Genomic DNA, 20,211 nt, shown 5'->3' with positions numbered 1-20,211 from the left:
TCTGCTGGGTCAAAAATATACATACAGCAGCGCTAATATTTGATAACATGTCCCTTAGCTATTTTCACTCAATTAGGCGCTTTTGGTAGCCATCCAGAAGATTCTGGCAAGCTTCTGATTGAATCTTTGACCACTCCTCTTGACAGAACTGGTGCAGTTCAGTTAAAGCTGATGGCTTTCTGACATGGACTTGTTTCTTCAGCATTGTCCAAAAGTTCTCAATGGGTTTTAAGTCAGGACTTTGGGAAGGCCATTCGAAAACCTTAATTTTAGCCTGATTTTGCCATTCCATTACCACTTTTGATGTGTGTTTGGGGTCATTGTTCTGTTGGAACACCCAACTGCGCCCAAGACCCAATCTTCGGGCTGATGACTTTAGGTTATCTTGAATAATTTGAAGTTAATCCTCCTTCTTCATTATCCCATTTACTCTCTGTAAACCATCAGTTGCATTGGCACAGAATTTTCCCCCAGAAGGACTTATCTTTGTCCCTGTGATCAGCAGCAAACTTCAGTCGAGCCTTAAGGTGCCGCTTTTAGTGCAAGGGCTTCCTTCTTGCACGGCAGCCTCTCAGTCCATGGAGATGCAAAACACGCTTGACTGTGGACACTGACACCTGTGTTCCAGCAGCTTCTAATTCTTGGCAGATCTGCTTTTTGGTGATTCTCGGTTGAATCTTCACCCTCCTGACCAATTTTCTCTCAGCAGCAGGTGATAGCTTGCGTTTTCTTCCTGATCGTGGCAGTGACAAAACAGCACTTTATACTTACAAACAATTGTTTGCACTGTTGCTCTTGGTACCTGCAGCTGCTTTGAAATGGCTCCAAGTGACTTTCCTGACTTGTTCAAGTCAAGGATTTGCTTTTTCAGATCCATGCTGAGCTCCTTTGACTTAACCATTGTAGCGTTGTGGGCGTTTGCATCCAATGAGCCCTATTTAAATGGCCTCAGAGAAGTCACCAGGTGTAGTCACTCATAATCACTCACAAGAAGTTAAGAGGCCATGCTATGAAGCTCATTTCACTGACACAACTTTCTAAGTCACCAAAATTGCTAATTCGTGTTGCTGTACGTATATTTTTGACCCAGCAGATTTGATCACTTTTTCTGTTAGCCCATAATAAAGTCATAAAAGAACTAAACTTCATGAATGGATTTTGTTACAAAGAAATATCTGTTCCAATCACTGGCAGAGAAAAATCAGAGTTGTAGAAATAACTGGAAATTCAAGAGAGCCATGACCAATGTTCCCTCTAAGCTGCGCGCGTGCGCAATTGCGCACTACTCTCGTCTTCTCTACGCAGCAGCAATCATATGGCGCGCAGTAAAAAAAAATCAGATTTTTTTTTTTTTTTTTTACCCCTTTCTCCATGATGGCGCCGTTTAAGCGGCAGCCAGTGGCAGTAGCTCTGTCCACTCTTATGTTTTTCGTGTTTTACAGCATGTCTTACATGAAAAATTAGAGGGAACATTGACATGCACCTGCTTGTGGCAGGTGTGATGCTGGTGTGCCCATAGCGAGCAATGATGATGTCGTGACCGGATGATTCGCCTAAAGACGTTTTGCCGACGGACGTTTGACAGGTGGACAGGTCGCCGAATGAACGTTCGTTCAAACAGCGTTTAATGATTAAATACAAATACTAGTATTTGTTAGTTTAATGATTAAATACAAATACTAGTATTTGTTAGTTTAATGATTAAATACAAATACTAGTATTTGTATTTAATCATTAAACGCTGTTTTCAGCTGGATTTGACCGAATTTGAGAGCATTTTGAGCCGTTTGGCGAATGGACGTATATGGACGTTTTTTTGCCTCCATCGCGACATCATCGCGACATTTTACCAAGGAATTCACTTCCCTGGGCTCGGTTCTAATGTCCAAAGAGCTCCAGTATTTGTATTTAATCATTAAATGCTGTTTTAGGATGGATTTGACCCGATTGCTGTCATTTTACGGCTCGGTTCTGCTACATCTGCCCGCCCAAGAGTGCTTATTCCCGGACTGCAATGCCTGCCCAAGAGTGCTTATTCCCGGGCTGCCATTGATGGTAGACTAACATTGATTTTTACTATAATTTGGACAACACCGGCGGCGGGCCGGATTAAAAATCCTAACGGGCCGTAGATGGCCCGCGGGCCGAGGTTGAAAAACTTTTACACACACGATCCGGGGGTAGGGCGAGCGCGCGAATCCCGTTTCGGCGAAACCTCCGTTCGGCCGAATGAACGTTCGGCGGAACGTCCATTCGGCGACCTGCCCGTCTGTCAAACGTCCGTCGGCGAAACGTCTTTAGGCGAATCATCCGAATACCGATGATGTCGCTCACACTGGTACTCAGTGCGCTCCGGGAGGTTGTCTTTCTGCTCAGACCAACAAAAAATTAGAGGGAACATTGGCCATGACATTATGTTCTTCACAAGTGTATGTAAACTTTTGACCACAACTGTATGTAGCCAGGCTTAATATACTAATCCTGGCTTCCTGGCTTTGTGGTTCCCATTGATGTGAAATTTATGTTTCTCTTTTGTGACGTACAATGCTTTGTTTTCATTACTACAGACGTGACATACAGACCTCAAACAAATGAAATGCCAGATAACAACCATATAGTTAAAAACATCAGGGTTTACGGTTAAAACTGGTGCTAGTTTGGTATTTAAAGGTCCCGGAACACAATATTGAGCATCCTCATAAACACTGAGTTAGGGGTTTTTGTCATTAGATTCCATTAGAAATATAAATTAATTGTGAATGTAACTCTTCAAGACAAAGGAAGAGTTATTTGTTCTGTGCCTGGCTGGGGAGGAGGTTTCTTGAACTCCTGGGAAGACCCAGGTGTGGTTTGTTTTAATTGCTTTAATTTGTACTTTTTCCCATTTTTTTTAGTTTACATGAGTTTTGCTCTCATTATTCTATTGTCTTGGAATCAAGTCTTTACCTTCTTATATACACTGGAGAGACGGAACCCAGCCCAGCCTGGCTGTTTATTACAGTACACAAAAAAATACCATCTTCAACACTAGACAATAATGGGTGGAAAGTTTTGATTGGTGTATGTTTAATTCATTTATGTAATTGCTTCAGCAGAAAAAAAGAAAAAAAAAGTATAGTTCTCAAGCCTAACAAGGAAGCATTGATGAAAATAGAAAACCAGTTAATATACTTACTTTTGACTAGGCGTTTGGATTGTCACAAACTATAATGACGGAATAATTAAGATAATTGTGATTTTTGTTTATCCGTGTATCAAGACAATTCGAATGGAGAAACACATTTATTAAAGTGACCAAACATTATTCGCCCAAATTTTAACTGTTTTGTACTTTGTTATGCTAAGCGATACAAAAGACAAATGGATGAATGAACTAACCTACTTTGTTATAGTGTTAACAATATGGTCGAAAGGACAAGCAAGTTATACTTTTTTATCTGGAATACTGATTTGCTCCATTACATGTTATAGGGGTGGTACGATGGAGACAGTGGTTAGCGGGTCAGCCTCACAGCTCTGGTGTCCTGGGTTCAAATCCAGGTCGGTCCACCTGTGTGGACACTTTAAATTGCCGTTGGGCATGGATGTGAGTGTGCATGGTTGTCCGTCTCTTTGTGCCCTGCGATTGGCTGGCCACCGATTCAAGGTGTCCCCTGCCTCTGGCCCGAAGTCAGCTGGGATAGGCTCCAGCACCCCCTGCCACCCTAATGAGGATAAAGCGGTTCAGAAAATGAGATGAGAGATGGTCATGGGAGCTTAAAAATGTCTTGCCTATATTTTGTCACTTGTCTCACCAAATCTTTCAGAACAAAGAAAAGAACATTCTACAGTATATAAGACTTGATAATACAAACACAATTCATGATTATGGTGAGTAATGTCAAAATGGTTATAGGTTGGTGAGGATATATTTTAATATGTGACAAATCCCCTGTTTGGATTGAAAGTATGGGAAAAAACAATTATTCAGCGAAATCAAATAAAGTAAAGAATGTCAAAACCCTTGGTATGCTAAAATGTTTTTAAGTACACAAGAAAGAAAAAAACATTCCATACAATCTACTTGATTATGGTAACAAAAAAATAGAAAATAAAAATCAAATCTTCGTCCACAGTTGTCCACAGTTGAAGTTCTTCTCACAATTCTTTCTTCAATAGTCTGCGACCTTGGTCTCTCATATGCAAGTATCCATTATTCCCATTTTCTGAAGCAAGGAAAAGTCCACATTCAAAAGCAACAATATTGAAAAAGAACAAAAAGCTATTATGAGAGAATAAACTGCATTAACACTTCAAAACACAAGATACAGTAGACACGTTACAACTTAAAAGTCCCCCCAAAAATCCCCTCACATTCAAAGAGTAGAAAGAATCTAAAGCAATAAAAGAAACAAAGAAATGACAAAAGTTTTCTGTTCACAAAAGTACTAGCAATTCAAAGAGATTACAGAGTCAACATCAGACTGTTCTTTTAATTGTGCAGCTAATTCTTTTAGTCGTTTTGAAGCAACAATAAAGGATGCATCCCAGGCTGTGTTAACTATAATCCTTATGAAGTGTGATTTACGGATGGATGTGTGTGTATCAGTGCCGGGCGGTGCATTTTCTGGTAGCGCCTTCAACGTATCAATCCAACCCTCAAAAACTATTTTATGGCTATAAAACCTCTACTGCAGCTACAGCTGTGACACATAAAAAATAATCAATAATTTAATGCACAAAAATGGGGTAACATTGACTTCCTAGCAGCATTTCATGATTAAATACAAATACTGGAGCTTTTCAGACATTAAAACCAGGCCAGGGGGTGATTTTCCCGGGAAAAGACAGCGATGAACGTCAATGGCGTACGGGCAAACATTGCCCGAAAATTGGGTAAAATCCAGCCGAAAACAGCATTTATTGATTAAATACAAATACTGGAGCTTTTTAGACATCAGAACCGGGCCCGGAGTATCATTTCCCCGGTAAAAAGACAGCGATGAACGTCGATACGTCCATACGTGAAATGACAAAAAATGCACTAAAATGAGATAAAATCCACTTCCTAGCATCATTTATTGATTGAATACAAATACTGGAGCTTTGAGACATTACAACCAGGCCAGGGGTGTGATATTTCCCGGGAAAAGACAGCGATGGACGTCAATGGTGAAACGCCAAAAATTAAACTGGGGTAAAATCTACTTCCTAGCAGCATTTTGTGATTAAATACAAACACTGGAGCTTAAATACAAACACTGGAGCTTTTCAGATATCAGAACTTGGCCCACAATTGAAATATTATTTAGGAATATGGCCATATTTTACTCACCAAAAATCCTTTTTAAACAATATCCATCCTCCTTTCTTTCTTCCTTCTTTCCTATCGCCATCGAAGCTAATGATGAAAGTCGAGCCTGTCCTGTCATATTTCCGGCATAGTCCGTTTTGAAAATAGCATTAAATCAACACAACAATATACTATTTGCTTGTGGAGCTAAGTTAGCGCGCTGAAAGTGCCCCACACACCATTTTCCCGGCTGTAACAGGCTTGCTAGCTTCGGAGTTTACCGCCCTTTCTTAATGATGTCCATTTTTTTCTGGGAAAAGTCAGTCTGGAAAATAGCTTTGTGAGCAAACAGAATCCATTTGGTTTTGCTTCTGTCGGCCATAGTGGGTGGAGTTTGCGATTTTGGCTGCCTCGGGTACTGCTTTGTCCCGCCTACTAGCCAATCATAGTTTGTGAAAGCAATGACATGTCCCAGCCAGCAAAATGCTAACGCCTATGAAAAATCATTGTGGGGTTGCCAACTCGAAATCTGATTGGTTAAAAGCAACAGTCTAGTTTAATGCAGCAGAGCCCGCAAGAACTGATTGTGAAGGCTTTGAGGCAGATCTGATCTGGCAACAAATAATGGCTGAAATGTGATTGGTTAAATGCTTCAATATGAAAACACACATCTGGAAGCAGTGCAACCAGGGGGAAAAGCAATGAAAGGAAGCTAACAGACCATTTGGAATAATAAGTATTGATGGAAAAAGTATAATATGATTCAGATATTTCTTAGGACAGCAGAGAAGGCCTTGAAGGCCCGCCACTGCCACCACGGTGTTGTAAAAGTTTATTTGGTGTCAGTACGACAAAAAGAAGATGAACAAAAGCTGAAGAAAAAGAAGAAAGAAAAGAAGAAGAGGAGGAAGAGGAAGAAGAAGAAGAAGAAGAAGAAGAAGAAGAAGAAGAAGTAGAAGAAGAAGAAGAAGAAGAAGAAGAAGAAGAAGAAGAAGAAGAAGAAGAAGAAGAAGAAGAAGAAGAAGAAGACGAAGAAGAAGAAGAAGAAGAAGAAGAAGAAGAAAAAAGAATAAAAAGAAAAAGACGAAGAAGACAAAAAAGACGAAGACGAAGAAGACGACGAAGACAACGAAGACGACGAAGAAGAAGGTATGTTCGAATTTTTGATAACCCACTCCCAAAACCGCGTTACCCCGTGTTAATTGTGACCGGGGGAAGCCGTATATGTAAATCAAAAATACGTTTCATGGCATCTTCCTTGCCATTGCAGTCAAGCGACCTTCCAATCGGAAAGACGAAGTCAAGCTAGCCGACCCTCATTTGGTTTCTTCCTTTAATTATTTGTATTGCGATAATGCAACGTTGTGGCTTCAGTCATTACACTTTCATTTTACCAGTTTTCAGACATAATTTCAAATTAACCCGTTAGAAACTTTTCGTGGGAGATACTATGATGCTAATAGACTCAAACGAAGAGAGCGAGAGGGCGGGCGAGGGGGCGAGAGAGAGAGAGGGGTGGCGAGAGAGAGAGAGAGGGGGGGCGAGAGAGAGAGGGGGCGAGAGAGAGAGGGGGCGAGAGAGAGAGAGGGGGCGAGAGAGAGAGAGGGGGCGAGAGAGAGAGAGAGGGGGCGAGAGAGAGAGAGGGGGCGAGAGAGAGAGGGGGCGAGAGAGAGAGGGGGCGAGAGAGAGAGGGGGCGAGAGAGAGAGAGGGGGCGAGAGAGAGAGGGGGCGAGAGAGAGAGAGGGGCGAGAGAGAGAGAGGGGGCGAGAGAGAGAGAGGGGGCGAGAGAGAGAGAGGGGGCGAGAGAGAGAGAGGGGGCGAGAGAGAGAGAGGGGGCGAGAGAGAGAGAGAGAGGGGGCGAGAGAGAGAGAGAGAGGGGGCGAGAGAGAGAGAGAGAGGGGGCGAGAGAGAGAGGGGGCGAGAGAGAGAGGGGGCGAGAGAGAGAGAGGGGGCGAGAGAGAGAGAGGGGGCGAGAGAGAGAGGGGGCGAGAGAGAGAGGGGGCGAGAGAGAGAGAGGGGGCGAGAGAGAGAGAGGGGGCGAGAGAGAGAGGGGGCGAGAGAGAGAGAGGGGGCGAGAGAGAGAGAGGGGGCGAGAGAGAGAGAGGGGGCGAGAGAGAGAGAGGGGGCGAGAGAGAGAGAGGGGGCGAGAGAGAGAGAGGGGGCGAGAGAGAGAGAGGGGGCGAGAGAGGGGGGGCGAGAGAGAGGGGGGGCGAGAGAGAGAGGGGTGAGAGAGAGGGGGCGAGAGAGAGAGGGGGCGAGAGAGAGAGGGGGCGAGAGAGAGAGGGGGCGAGAGAGAGAGGGGGGGCGAGAGAGAGAGGGGGGGGCGAGAGAGAGAGGGGGGGCGAGAGAGAGAGGGGGGCGAGAGAGAGAGGGGGGCGAGAGAGAGAGGGGGGGCGAGAGAGAGAGGGGGGCGAGAGAGAGAGGGGGGCGAGAGAGAGAGGAGGGGGCGAGAGAGAGAGGAGGGGGCGAGAGAGAGAGGGGGGGCGAGAGAGAGAGGGGGGGCGAGAGAGAGAGGGGGGCGAGAGAGAGAGGGGGGGCGAGAGAGAGAGGGGGGGCGAGAGAGAGAGGGGGGCGAGAGAGAGAGGGGGGGCGAGAGAGAGAGGGGGGGCGAGAGAGAGAGGGGGGCGAGAGAGAGAGGGGGGGCGAGAGAGAGAGGGGGGGCGAGAGAGAGAGGGGGGGGCGAGAGAGAGAGGGGGGGGCGAGAGAGAGAGGGGGGGCGAGAGAGAGGGGGGGCGAGAGAGAGAGGGGGGGCGAGAGAGAGGGGGGCGAGAGAGAGGGGGGCGAGAGAGAGGGGGGCGAGAGAGAGGGGGGGCGAGAGAGAGAGGGGGGGGGCGAGAGAGAGAGGGGGCGAGAGAGAGAGGGGGGGCGAGAGAGAGAGAGGGGGCGAGAGAGAGAGGGGGCGAGAGAGAGAGAGGGGGCGAGAGAGAGAGGGGGGGGCGAGAGAGAGAGGGGGGGCGAGAGAGAGGGGGGGGGGCGAGAGAGAGGGGGGGCGAGAGAGAGAGGGGGGGCGAGAGAGAGGGGGGCGAGAGAGAGGGGGGGCGAGAGAGAGGGGGGCGAGAGAGAGGGGGGGCGAGAGAGAGAGGGGGGGGCGAGAGAGAGAGGGGGCGAGAGAGAGAGGGGGGGCGAGAGAGAGAGGGGGCGAGAGAGAGAGAGGGGGCGAGAGAGAGAGAGGGGGCGAGAGAGAGGGGGGCGGCGAGAGAGAGGGGGGCGGCGAGAGAGAGGGAGGGGGGCGAGAGAGAGAGGGGGGCGAGAGAGAGAGGGGGGCGAGAGAGAGGGGGGCGAGAGAGAGAGGGGGGCGAGAGAGAGAGGGGGCGGGCGAGAGAGAGGGGGCGGGCGAGAGAGAGAGGGCGGGCGAGAGAGTGGGCGGGCGAGAGAGTGGGCGGGCGAGAGAGTGGGCGGGCGAGAGAGTGGGCGGGCGAGAGAGTGGGCGGCCGAGAGAGAGAGTGGGCGGCCGAGAGAGAGAGTGGGCGGGTGAGAGAGAGAGTGGGCGGGCGAGAGAGAGAGTGGGCGGGCGAGAGAGAGAGTGGGCGGGCGAGAGGGAGAGAGGGCGGGCGAGAGGGAGAGAGGGCGGGCGAGAGGGAGAGAGGGCGGGCGAGAGGGAGAGTGGGCGGGCGAGAGGGAGAGTGGGCGGGCGAGAGAGAGAGGGCGGCCGAGAGAGAGAGTGGGCGGGTGAGAGAGAGAGGGCGGGCGAGAGGGAGAGAGGGCGGGCGAGAGGGAGAGAGGGCGGGCGAGAGGGAGAGAGGGCGGGCGAGAGGGAGGGCGGGCGAGAGAGAGGGAGGGCGGGCGAGAGAGAGGGCGGGCGGGCGAGAGAGAGGGCGGCCTAAAATCTATAGTGTTGTCATGAAATTGATGAAGTACACACCCCTGCCAAATACAATTATGATTTCTGAAATTGCATCATGTGATTGATTACTATCCTGGTGGTCATGTTACTGGGATGTAAAAAAACACCTCATTTTTATTATTATTTTTTTGTCATAGTGCCGCTGTCTATCCAACACCATGGGCAAAAAAAGCCGTTCGAAGATTCAAAAGTTGGGAGGGTATGGAGTGAGTGCAATGTCTTCATCAAAAGAGATGATGAACTTAATTGCTGAACTGCTGCAAAGTAGGTATAAGTATGCCTCTTCTCACCATTTACAGAGATAGTTTAGTCTCTACAATGCCAGAAGCTGACAAGCACCTGTGGCTAAACATGATTTTCGTCTCTCACCAATTGTGAGAATAAGATATCAATTTGACCAATGTTATTTTTTCTGGAGAACTAGAAGAAATAACGTCAATAGGACACAGTTACGTTAAAACAGCATTATACTATCACTAAAGTACGGTGGGCCATAAGTGCATACGACTTTTACATTTCATTAGTTGAATACAATCATGGAATTATCCTAATATAGCAGCATTTTAGATGTGCCGTTGTCCTTTTCCTGGTCCGAAACGCTATACAAAGATGTTTTCAACTGTCTTTATGGTGTGATATATTTATGTCATCGTCGACAATGTCAACTACTTGGGACAGCTCTACTCTTGTCTGATACCCTTCACCACTCTACTCTCTGTTCCTCATTTCTCGTCTGCCCAACCACTACTCTAAACTGTTTTATAACTCCCCCTCAGACCTTTGTGGGTCTGTTAACAGAGCTGCCAACTTCTCTGGAGTTTCTGGAGTTTACAAGTAAGGCAAACTCCAGGACTCCTGACAACCTCCCTTAACTCTGGAAATCCAAAAAAATACAGACGCTCCCTTACTTACGAACATTCAACTTACGAACAACGGTACATACGAACATGTCTGCAAATTGCGTTTAAGTCGAAAAGTGTTCGTAAGTCCAAATTTGTATTTTTTTCCGAGTAGTGCTTCTTTCCGCCGCTAATACGCCTGGCGCTGTGAGGGCTCAGCTCACCCAGCATCTACCTTCTTTGTTGCAATGCGGAAGTGCGTGAACGTATCTCCAGTGCTCAAAGAACCTTTTTCATTTGTATCATTAAATATCTTGTGCATCCATTATTGAATATGGTTGGTAAAAAGTGAAAGGCTTCTATTGAGGGAGTTGCAAGGAAGAGGCAAGCCATTTCATTTGAAACGAGTGGCAATAATAACGAAGCTTGATGCGCGTGAGAGTGGTGAGCGTTTCACGGGCATACAACTTGAATCGTTCGACCGTCAGTACCATTTATAAACAGAAAGATCGAGCAGCAGGACCCAAATATTGAACGTTGCACAAAGTTTGCAAATCAATTGAATGATGCCATACAGTGCTACCGCATCATTTATGATGAAAAAAAGAAGAAAACTGTGCAATCGTCGTTAGATCGCTTCTTTCGGCCAGTTTCTAATACATAAATCTCTCTCTCTCTCTATACAGTACTGTACATATTCTCTCTATTTTATTAAATGTTTTTTTTCAGTACAAACCAATGCGTGTTACTTATACAAGCCTTAAACATACAAATGCACTTATATAAACCTTCAATATACTTATATAGGCCTTAAACATAAATTATAATACAAAATATAGCACTGAATCAACTTACAAACAAATTCAACTTATGAACAATCGCTCGGAACCTAACTCGTTCGTAAGTAGGGGAGCGTCTGTATGTCACATGAATTGTTTTTGAACAACCATTTCGGAAAAGTACGAAATTTCCAATTTTAATGCCTCAAAATTTACACCAACGCTACGGCTTCAGAATCTTACTTCCGCATTTGATTCAACTGCATTTTAAACCGGATGAATTCTATAAGACGAGTGTATCGTGGATCATGCGAGTTACAAGTTCTGACAAATGATTCATCTTGTGCGACTTCAGCGTGGGAATAGATCCAGAATCGATTGCATAGGTAGCCTCTATTGCTTTAACCTTTTTTTTTTTTTCCATAAGGGAAGTATTATTAAGAATGACTAAACCACCAGTCTTTTGTTTTGAAACAAATCCCATCATTTCAGGGGTTGTTTGTTCTAAAGCAGGTAGGAGTAACAGCACTGGTAATTCTTATCAATATGCCTGTCGAGATAAGTACAAAATGGATGGCCATTTGGATGAAACTTCTAATAAGAAACCCAGACACTCGCAGAAGTTTATTGGTTCTTTTAGGTTCAACAAAAGGCATTCCCAAATGCACGCACAAATAAAAGAGACAGAATGGAACCGACGTGCCTTTGTCCAAGTTCATTCTGGCGTTAAATGCATCTTTTCCCTGTTTATTAGCTTCAAGGACCTTAGTTACAAGGGACATCTCAGCTCAAGGGAGGGGTGGGAAAACAAGTGAGAAGTCGATAGTCAAGGACCCGAGTCACAATAGAAGGTTTACTTCTCAAAACAGATGAAGGTCATGTAGTGCCAAAGGATCTTCTCCATATTCCAGCTGTCCAAGAGGAATTACCTTCCTGGTACCCGGTCGTTTTGTCGAAAGACGTTTTGTCGAAAGACGTTTCGTCGACGGACGCCGGGGCCAACGGACGCCGGGGCCAACGGACGCCGGGGCCAACGGACGCCGGGGCCAACGGACGCCGGGGCCAACGGACGCCGGGGCCAACGGACGCCGGGGCCAACGGACGCCGGGGCCAACGGACGCCGGGGCCAACGGACGCCGGGGCCAACGGACGCCGGGGCCAACGGACGCCGGGGCCAACGGACGCCGGGGCCAACGGACGCCGGGGCCAACGGACGCCGGGGCCAACGGACGCCGGGGCCAACGGACGCCGGGGCCAACGGACGCCGGGGCCAACGGACGCCGGGGCCAACGGACGCCGGGGCCAACGGACGCCGGGGCCAACGGACGCCGGGGCCAACGGACGCCGGGGCCAACGGACGCCGGGGCCAACGGACGCCGGGGCCAACGGACGCCGGGGCCAACGGACGCCGGGGCCAACGGACGCCGGGGCCAACGGACGCCGGGGCCAACGGACGCCGGGGCCAACGGACGCCGGGGCCAACGGACGCCGGGGCCAACGGACGCCGGGGCCAACGGACGCCGGGGCCAACGGACGCCGGGGCCAACGGACGCCGGGGCCAACGGACGCCGGGGCCAACGGACGCCGGGGCCAACGGACGCCGGGGCCAACGGACGCCGGGGCCAACGGACGCCGGGGCCAACGGACGCCGGGGCCAACGGACGCCGGGGCCAACGGACGCCGGGGCCAACGGACGCCGGGGCCAACGGACGCCGGGGCCAACGGACGCCGGGGCCAACGGACGCCGGGGCCAACGGACGCCGGGGCCAACGGACGCCGGGGCCAACGGACGCCGGGGCCAACGGACGCCGGGGCCAACGGACGCCGGGGCCAACGGACGCCGGGGCCAACGGACGCCGGGGCCAACGGACGCCGGGGCCAACGGACGCCGGGGCCAACGGACGCCGGGGCCAACGGACGCCGGGGCCAACGGACGCCGGGGCCAACGGACGCCGGGGCCAACGGACGCCGGGGCCAACGGACGCCGGGGCCAACGGACGCCGGGGCCAACGGACGCCGGGGCCAACGGACGCCGGGGCCAACGGACGCCGGGGCCAACGGACGCCGGGGCCAACGGACGCCGGGGCCAACGGACGCCGGGGCCAACGGACGCCGGGGCCAACGGACGCCGGGGCCAACGGACGCCGGGGCCAACGGACGCCGGGGCCAACGGACGCCGGGGCCAACGGACGCCGGGGCCAACGGACGCCGGGGCCAACGGACGCCGGGGCCAACGGACGCCGGGGCCAACGGACGCCGGGGCCAACGGACGCCGGGGCCAACGGACGCCGGGGCCAACGGACGCCGGGGCCAACGGACGCCGGGGCCAACGGACGCCGGGGCCAACGGACGCCGGGGCCAACGGACGCCGGGGCCAACGGACGCCGGGGCCAACGGACGCCGGGGCCAACGGACGCCGGGGCCAACGGACGCCGGGGCCAACGGACGCCGGGGCCAACGGACGCCGGGGCCAACGGACGCCGGGGCCAACGGACGCCGGGGCCAACGGACGCCGGGGCCTCTCGCTCTCAAAATTTTAATCATGAGAGAGAGTGAGTTTGTAATTGCATTGACAATTTAAGAGCATTAATATCTAAATATCCAGTTAATCTCTCGCTCCCAAAATTATAATCATGAGAGAGAGTGAGTTTGTAATTGCATTGACAATGTAAGAGCATTCGCTCGCCCCGCCCCCGGATTCGCTCGTATTGGCGTGTGTACATGAGAGAGAGTGAGTTTGTAATTGCATTGACAATGCAAGAGCATTAATATCTGAATATCTAATATAAAAATTATCAATAAATTGCGTATTATTGTGTGTACATGTTTCTCGTCGCCGGATTCGCTCGTCCCGCCCCCGGATTCGTGTACAAGTTTTTCAACTTCGGCCCGCGGGCCATATACGGCCCGTTAGGCTTTTTAATCCGGCCCGCCGGCGTTGTCCAAATTATAGTAAAAATCAATGACCTCATTCATTTCCCTTTGCCCTGCAATACCGCTCATCACTCTCAATTTAAAGACTGCTTTCTTTCGTTGAATAATATGTTCTTAATGTTGAAAGTAAATCTGAAAATAAATTTTCGCCTTCAAGTGTGTCTTTCTTATATTTCAATCCCCAGGTTTGATAAATTACATTGTGTCCAAATGCTGTCAAATTTTAGTATCCATTCTGGCAAATAGCTAACCTGGCCAGAACGAAGGTTAAAAAAATTAAAACAAAATTAGAATTCAGTTTTGTGTAAAGTTACATTAAACGTATGTTTGAGTGTGTCTGTATATATTAATCCAAGTAAATTTAAGTTTGTTTGTTCGGTACGAGTACGTTGTCGTGGAAAATCCCCCGCAAAATGGGAGGGAGGGAGTGATGTTACGTTACTTTAATTGTTTTAACCTTCGTTCTGGCCAGGTTAGCTATTTGCCACGCCTCCACCCGTTACATTCCGTTACACTCCATGTAAACCATGTGAAATAACCAAGGGGAATAGGTTCATGTATTGCACCGCGGCTTTCAGGGCGAACTTCCTGCCTCTCTATATATTGACGAGCCAGCTCAGTCACGCGTATACTTTACTCATGTTTTTTTATTATTTCGTGCTTAATATCGATTGTCATCATACGCCTTTTCTGCGCAGTACCCTTCATTGCACTGAATTGCTTTGGATCCATTGTGTTTCCCTTAATTCTTCACTGACTAATGCAAAAAAAAAACATGGAAAAAATTCAACGCTCCGCCAAGTGCTCGTAGAGATCTTTGCACGAGGGAGATGCGGCCTGGCCAACTGGGTTTCTAATGCTCGTATCTCAAAATTTGTCTCATATCTCAAGATAAATATTTGGTTGGAATTTTACTCGTATCTCAAATTCCTCATATGTCGGGGCACTCGTATGTCGAGGTATTAATGTATTTTATTTTCCAGTCCTGAGGGAATAAATAAAATGAGTCTGCTAACTGAAGAAACAACATTTTTGGGTCCCATTTCATTATCATTGTGTTTGATTTAGATCAGGGAACAGTTTTTCTTAAAAGTTCCCAAATAGGCAACCTTTTTTGTTTTTAAACAAGTCAAGTTTTTAAAAAGAAAGAAGGGATGCCTCCACTAAAGAGTAATAGGGTGTTTCAATAATTTTTCTTTTTCTTTTCAGAGTGCAGCATTGAAGCACCATCATCAGGTGATGAGTGGCAGGAATATCTGGAAATAAAAAGCTTGGTGGAGAAAATCAGAAAGAAACAAAAAGGTAATTAGTTTTTTCTTGCCCCTTTTTGAGCATTTTACGGTGCTTTTCATATATAATGTTTAATTCCATTTCACAACGTTTGCACAACAATTTGGGCCGTGGTAACAATGTGTCAGATGTATCCAATATATGTCCGAGCCCAACATTCCATCTAAGCGGTGCAATTCCGCACTGGTTGCACACGCTCAGCGCACAAGAATGTTTTCTTGTGTGCTGAGCGTGTGCAATCAGCACAATGAATGCACTGCAAATGAATTATATTATATTTACAATGCGGAAGAAACAAGTCCATGTCAGAAAGCCATCGAATTTAACTGAGCTGCACCAATTCTGTCAAGAGGAGTGGTCAAAGATTCAACCAGAAGCTTGCCAGAAGCTTGTGGATGGCTACCAAAAGTGCCTAATTGAAGTGAAAATGGCCAAGGGACATGTCACCAAATATTAGCGCTGCTGTATGTATATTTTTGACCCAGCAGATTTGATCATTTTTTTCTGTTCACCCATAATAAAGTCATAGAAGAACCAAACTTCATGAATGTTTTTTGTGACAAAGAAGTATCTATTCCAATCACTCTACTGGAGAAAAATGAGAGTTGTAGAAATAACTGGAAACTCGAGAGCCATGATATTATGTTCTTCACAAGTGTATGTAAACTTTTGACCACAACTGCATATATACATGCATACATACATACATACATACATACATACATACATACATACATACATATATATATATATATATATATATATATATATATATATATATATATATATATATATATATATATATATATATATATATATATATATATATATATATATGTATATGTATATGTATGTATATGTGTGTGTGTATATATATATATATATATATATATATATATATATATGTATGTATATGTATGTATATATATATATATATATATATATATGTATGTATGTATGTATATGTATATATATATATGTGTATGTATATGTATATGTATATATATATTTATATATATATGTATATATATATATATATATATATATATATATATATATATGTATATATGTATATATGTATATATGTATATATGTATATATGTATATATGTATATATGTATATATGTATATATGTATATATATATATATATATATATATTTATATGTATGTATGTATATATGTGTTTATGTGTATATATATATATATATATATATATATATATATATATATATATATATATATATATATATATATATATATATATATATATATATATATACACATATGTATATATATGTATATGTATATATATGTATATATATATGTATGTATATGTGTGTGTGTGTGTCTGTCTGTCTCCCTGTCTCCCTATGTCTATGTCTATGTCTATTGCTGAAAGAGCTTCGAAGGGACTCCACAGACTCATGCAGGGGGTGGGAGGTGCTGTCCATAATGGACATCATCCTGGTCAGCATCCTCCACTCTCACACTTCCTCCACAGAGTCCAAAGGACAACCCAGAACAGAGCTGGCCCTCCTGACTAGCTTATTCAGCCTGATCCTGTCCCTCTCCGTGCTCCCGCATCCCCAACAGACCACTGCATAAAACACTGTAGATGCCACTACAGTGTCGTAAAAAATCATCAGCAGTGTCCTGCACACTCCAAAGGAAGCATTAGCTCCTCAGTCCAGTAAAATGATTTCATGCAAATGACAATGAATTCATGTATAAATGAGAACAGCAATTTATACATTTATACAGGATGTCTGTTGGAATAATGATTCAAACCTTTTAAATCATTATTAGTAATATTTAATTAAAAAAGGAAAAACATCTTTCAACAAACTGCCTACAACTTGCAAGGAGATGCAATGTGACGCCGTCTTAGTCCCCAGTGCATTCTGAATTGCAGTAACTGAATCATTGTATTTAATCGCGACACTCGAAAAACATGGTTATGTAATCAGTACAATAACACCCTCGCTGGTTAGAAAAACAACAGTGTGAGGAATGCTTTCAAGGTAAACAAAGCAAAGCCGTATTTTCAAACAATAATGCGATTATCGCCATCTTCTGCTGGAGTCCCGTCAAAACAGTCCCGTTGTGTTCTGCCGAAAAGCGTGTGTGAAAACAATGTGTCCTCGAGCTGTGGGGCCTTGAGGAGACGATGTGGAGGAAAAGTGTCCATGGTTCCATGAATTGGTTTATAGCCTTATTACTTATTGAAAAATGCTTACAACACATATAGAATATTCCATAATAATTCTAACATTCCCTCCTTTTACTATATGTTTGTTATTCATTTTATGACAAATTCACCGTTGGCTGTTTTAATTTTACCCGCTTAGGCTACTCGTTCGGCAGGTCTGAAAAGCAGAACACAAGATCATTTTCGTCCAATCCATCCTCGTAATTACCATGCTCCTGGAATTCACTGTTAGTGTCAGCACTTCAGTAGGAGATATAATTCATGCAATTTGGAATTTGTAGGGGCAATCGCAGTGGTTATAAGTCGGCTCATCAAAGATCTTAAGCAGGGAATAATACAACACCCACATAATGTCAAAATCGTAGCAAAAAGGGCTACCACAAATTAGGCCAAATCATTATTAGTGAGGCCACAAATCTGTCAGCGGACATTATTCTAATCCTTAGGTCGCTGGTTCAGATCCGGCTCGAAGGACCAAATGTTGGAATAATGATTCAAACCTTTTAAATCATTATTAGTAATATTTAATTAAAAAAGGAAAAACATCTTTCAACAAACTCTGCCTACAACTTGCAAGGAGATGCAATGTGACGCCGTCTTAGTCCCCAGTGCATTCTGAATTGCAGTAACTGAATCATTGTATTTAATCGCGACACTCGAAAAACATGGTTATGTAATCAGTACGATAACACCCTCGCTGGTTAGAAAAACAACAGTGTGAGGAATGCTTTCAAGGTAAACAAAGCAAAGCCGTATTTTCAAACAATAATGCGATTATCGCCATCTTCTGCTGGAGTCCCGTCAAAACAGTCCCGTTGTGTTCTGCCGAAAAGCGTGTGTGAAAACAATGTGTCCTCGAGCTGTGGGGCCTTGAGGAGACGATGTGGAGGAAAAGTGTCCATGGTTCCATGAATTGGTTTATAGCCTTATTACTTATTGAAAAATGCTTACAACACATATAGAATATTCCATAATAATTCTAACAATGTCTTTCTTTTGATCCCTTTATATATTCCACAGAACTAATTTTAACCGATTGAAAAAAATGTTTTATTAAATTGCCTTTTTACAGGTGTGTCGATAATATTTGAGGGTTGCAGACACAGCCATTTCCAGGAATTGCTGTCTTGGGCAAAAGCGAGTGGGGCTACCTGTGACGGTTTCCGGATTGCCAACTTTGGAAAAGAGGGCTATGGTCTTCAAGCTACAAGAGACATTAATGTGAGACAAACAATGATATTAAAAAATAATAATAATTATATATATATATATATATATATATATATATATATATATATATATATATATATATAAATAAATATACACACACCGTATTTTCACGACTATAAGGCGCACATAAAAGTCTTAATTTATCTCCAAAATAGACAAGCCGCCTTATAATCCAGTGCGCTTTATATATGGACCAATACTAAAATTATTATCACGATAAAATGAAATAAATCAGTCGGTAGGGTACACCATCTCTCACAACTACAGCAAGCAGCCCCCGAGTCAACTATTTTCCCCGTAGAAAAAGTACTGTGCAGTGACTGCCGCGATATGTAGTTCTTTTTTCAATACACCCAATGGATTGTGGCCTGTATACATCTACATCAGCACAGCTTGACGAAGGGTGGCAGGGTGGCCGGGCTAGTTACGCTAGCTACTAATTGCGAATGGATTGTGGCCTGGCGATCGGCATCAACACAGCCTTGCTAAGCATGGAAGACAGCCCCGGGCTAGTTAGGCTAGCTACTAGCTAGCTACTATTTGCGAATGGATTGTGGCCTGGCGATCGGCATCAACACAGCCTTGCGAAGCATGGAACACAAACCCGGGCTAGTTACGCTAGTTACTAGCTAGCTACTATTTGCGAATGGATTGTCGCCTGGCGATCGGCATCAACACAGCCTTGCGAAGCATCGAACACAGCCCCGGAATAGTTACGCTATCTACTAGCTAGCTACTATTTGCGGCCGCCTGGACGAACGTATAAAACTCAGCGTTTTCGATGACTACTTGGACAATTGTTCAATTCGGACACAGAAACTGAGGACTTTGATGGATTTGTGGGTGATGATGACGTGAGTAAGTTGTAAAAGCCTAAATAAAGTACAACCAAACTCAGTTTTGCTTTTGTTGCCTTTTTAAAAACGTGTTTTTAGCGTGTGGGTGTAGCGTGAAAGAACTATATATCCCAGCAGTCACTGCGCACCGGAAACCGGAAATAGAGTCTGGGGCTGCTTCCGGTAGCCAGCACTATTGCGGTTCGATATTCATTATAATAAATATGCGTCTAAAAAAACGGTGCGTCCTTTGTGTGTTTAAAATACAGAAATAGCACTCGTTACTGACACTGCGGCTTAAAATACGATGTGCCATATAGTCGTGAAAATACAGTATATGGGTCATTTTCACATAATTCAGCAAATAACGGTAAAGACACTTTCAGAAAATGAATAATTTACAAAATGCAATTCAAGCATTCTGATTATCTCTAATTAGCAACACTAGCACTGCCTGGAAATATCTTAGCTGGAACTTTAATGAAAACATAATTAATTAAAATTTAACCTGGATTTTACTAGTCTGAGCTCCTTGTACTGGTGAATGATACGATATTGGTGCCCCATAAGAGCCACAAGGTCTTTCTCAAGGTCATCACAGAGTTTCGCAATGGTGACAGATTTTTCTTTCTTCTGGATGACAACAACATCAATTGGCCCATTATTTGTCATTCTGGTCTCTACTCCCTTCTCCCATTCGTGGTATAACACTTGCTCCTTTGATTGCCTTATGTCATCAGTTCCATCCCTGTAGATCTTTTTGATGTATTTCTTGCAGACAGCACAGTTTCTAAACATACAACGGTAAAGACAAAATTTATTAACGGTAAAGACACAACATTCCACCTCAGCCTTTGACATTGGTAGATGGTATTTCTTGGCACTCAGTAAATGATAGTGTTCTGCATGCATACACCATGCCCAGTTCATTAAAAAGCAAAGTAATTATGTTCACCAAGTTTTTAGGACATCGGTAA

The 20,211-nt window shown here is 45.6% G+C and overlaps 1 protein-coding gene across 1 annotated transcript in view; it reads left to right on the top strand.

Moving 5' to 3' along the window:
• Positions 1 to 6,373: 6,373 nt before the first annotated feature.
• setd3 (SET domain containing 3, actin histidine methyltransferase) overlaps positions 6,374 to 20,211 on the top strand; it is a 90,989-nt gene continuing 77,151 nt past the window's right edge. Inside the window, exons 1-4 of the mRNA XM_077620222.1 lie at positions 6,374 to 6,421; positions 9,254 to 9,380; positions 14,878 to 14,970; positions 18,241 to 18,389. Of these exons, the coding sequence (XP_077476348.1) occupies positions 9,275 to 9,380; positions 14,878 to 14,970; positions 18,241 to 18,389 (348 nt within the window). The 5' untranslated portion in view covers positions 6,374 to 6,421; positions 9,254 to 9,274. The remainder of the gene's footprint in view (positions 6,422 to 9,253; positions 9,381 to 14,877; positions 14,971 to 18,240; positions 18,390 to 20,211) is intronic.

This window comes from Stigmatopora argus, chromosome 15 (genome assembly GCF_051989625.1).
Source record: "Stigmatopora argus isolate UIUO_Sarg chromosome 15, RoL_Sarg_1.0, whole genome shotgun sequence".
Taxonomy (NCBI): Eukaryota; Metazoa; Chordata; class Actinopteri; order Syngnathiformes; family Syngnathidae; genus Stigmatopora; species Stigmatopora argus.
Note: the sequence above shows the minus strand (reverse complement) of the source record. Positions and strands in the feature narration are given on the sequence as shown.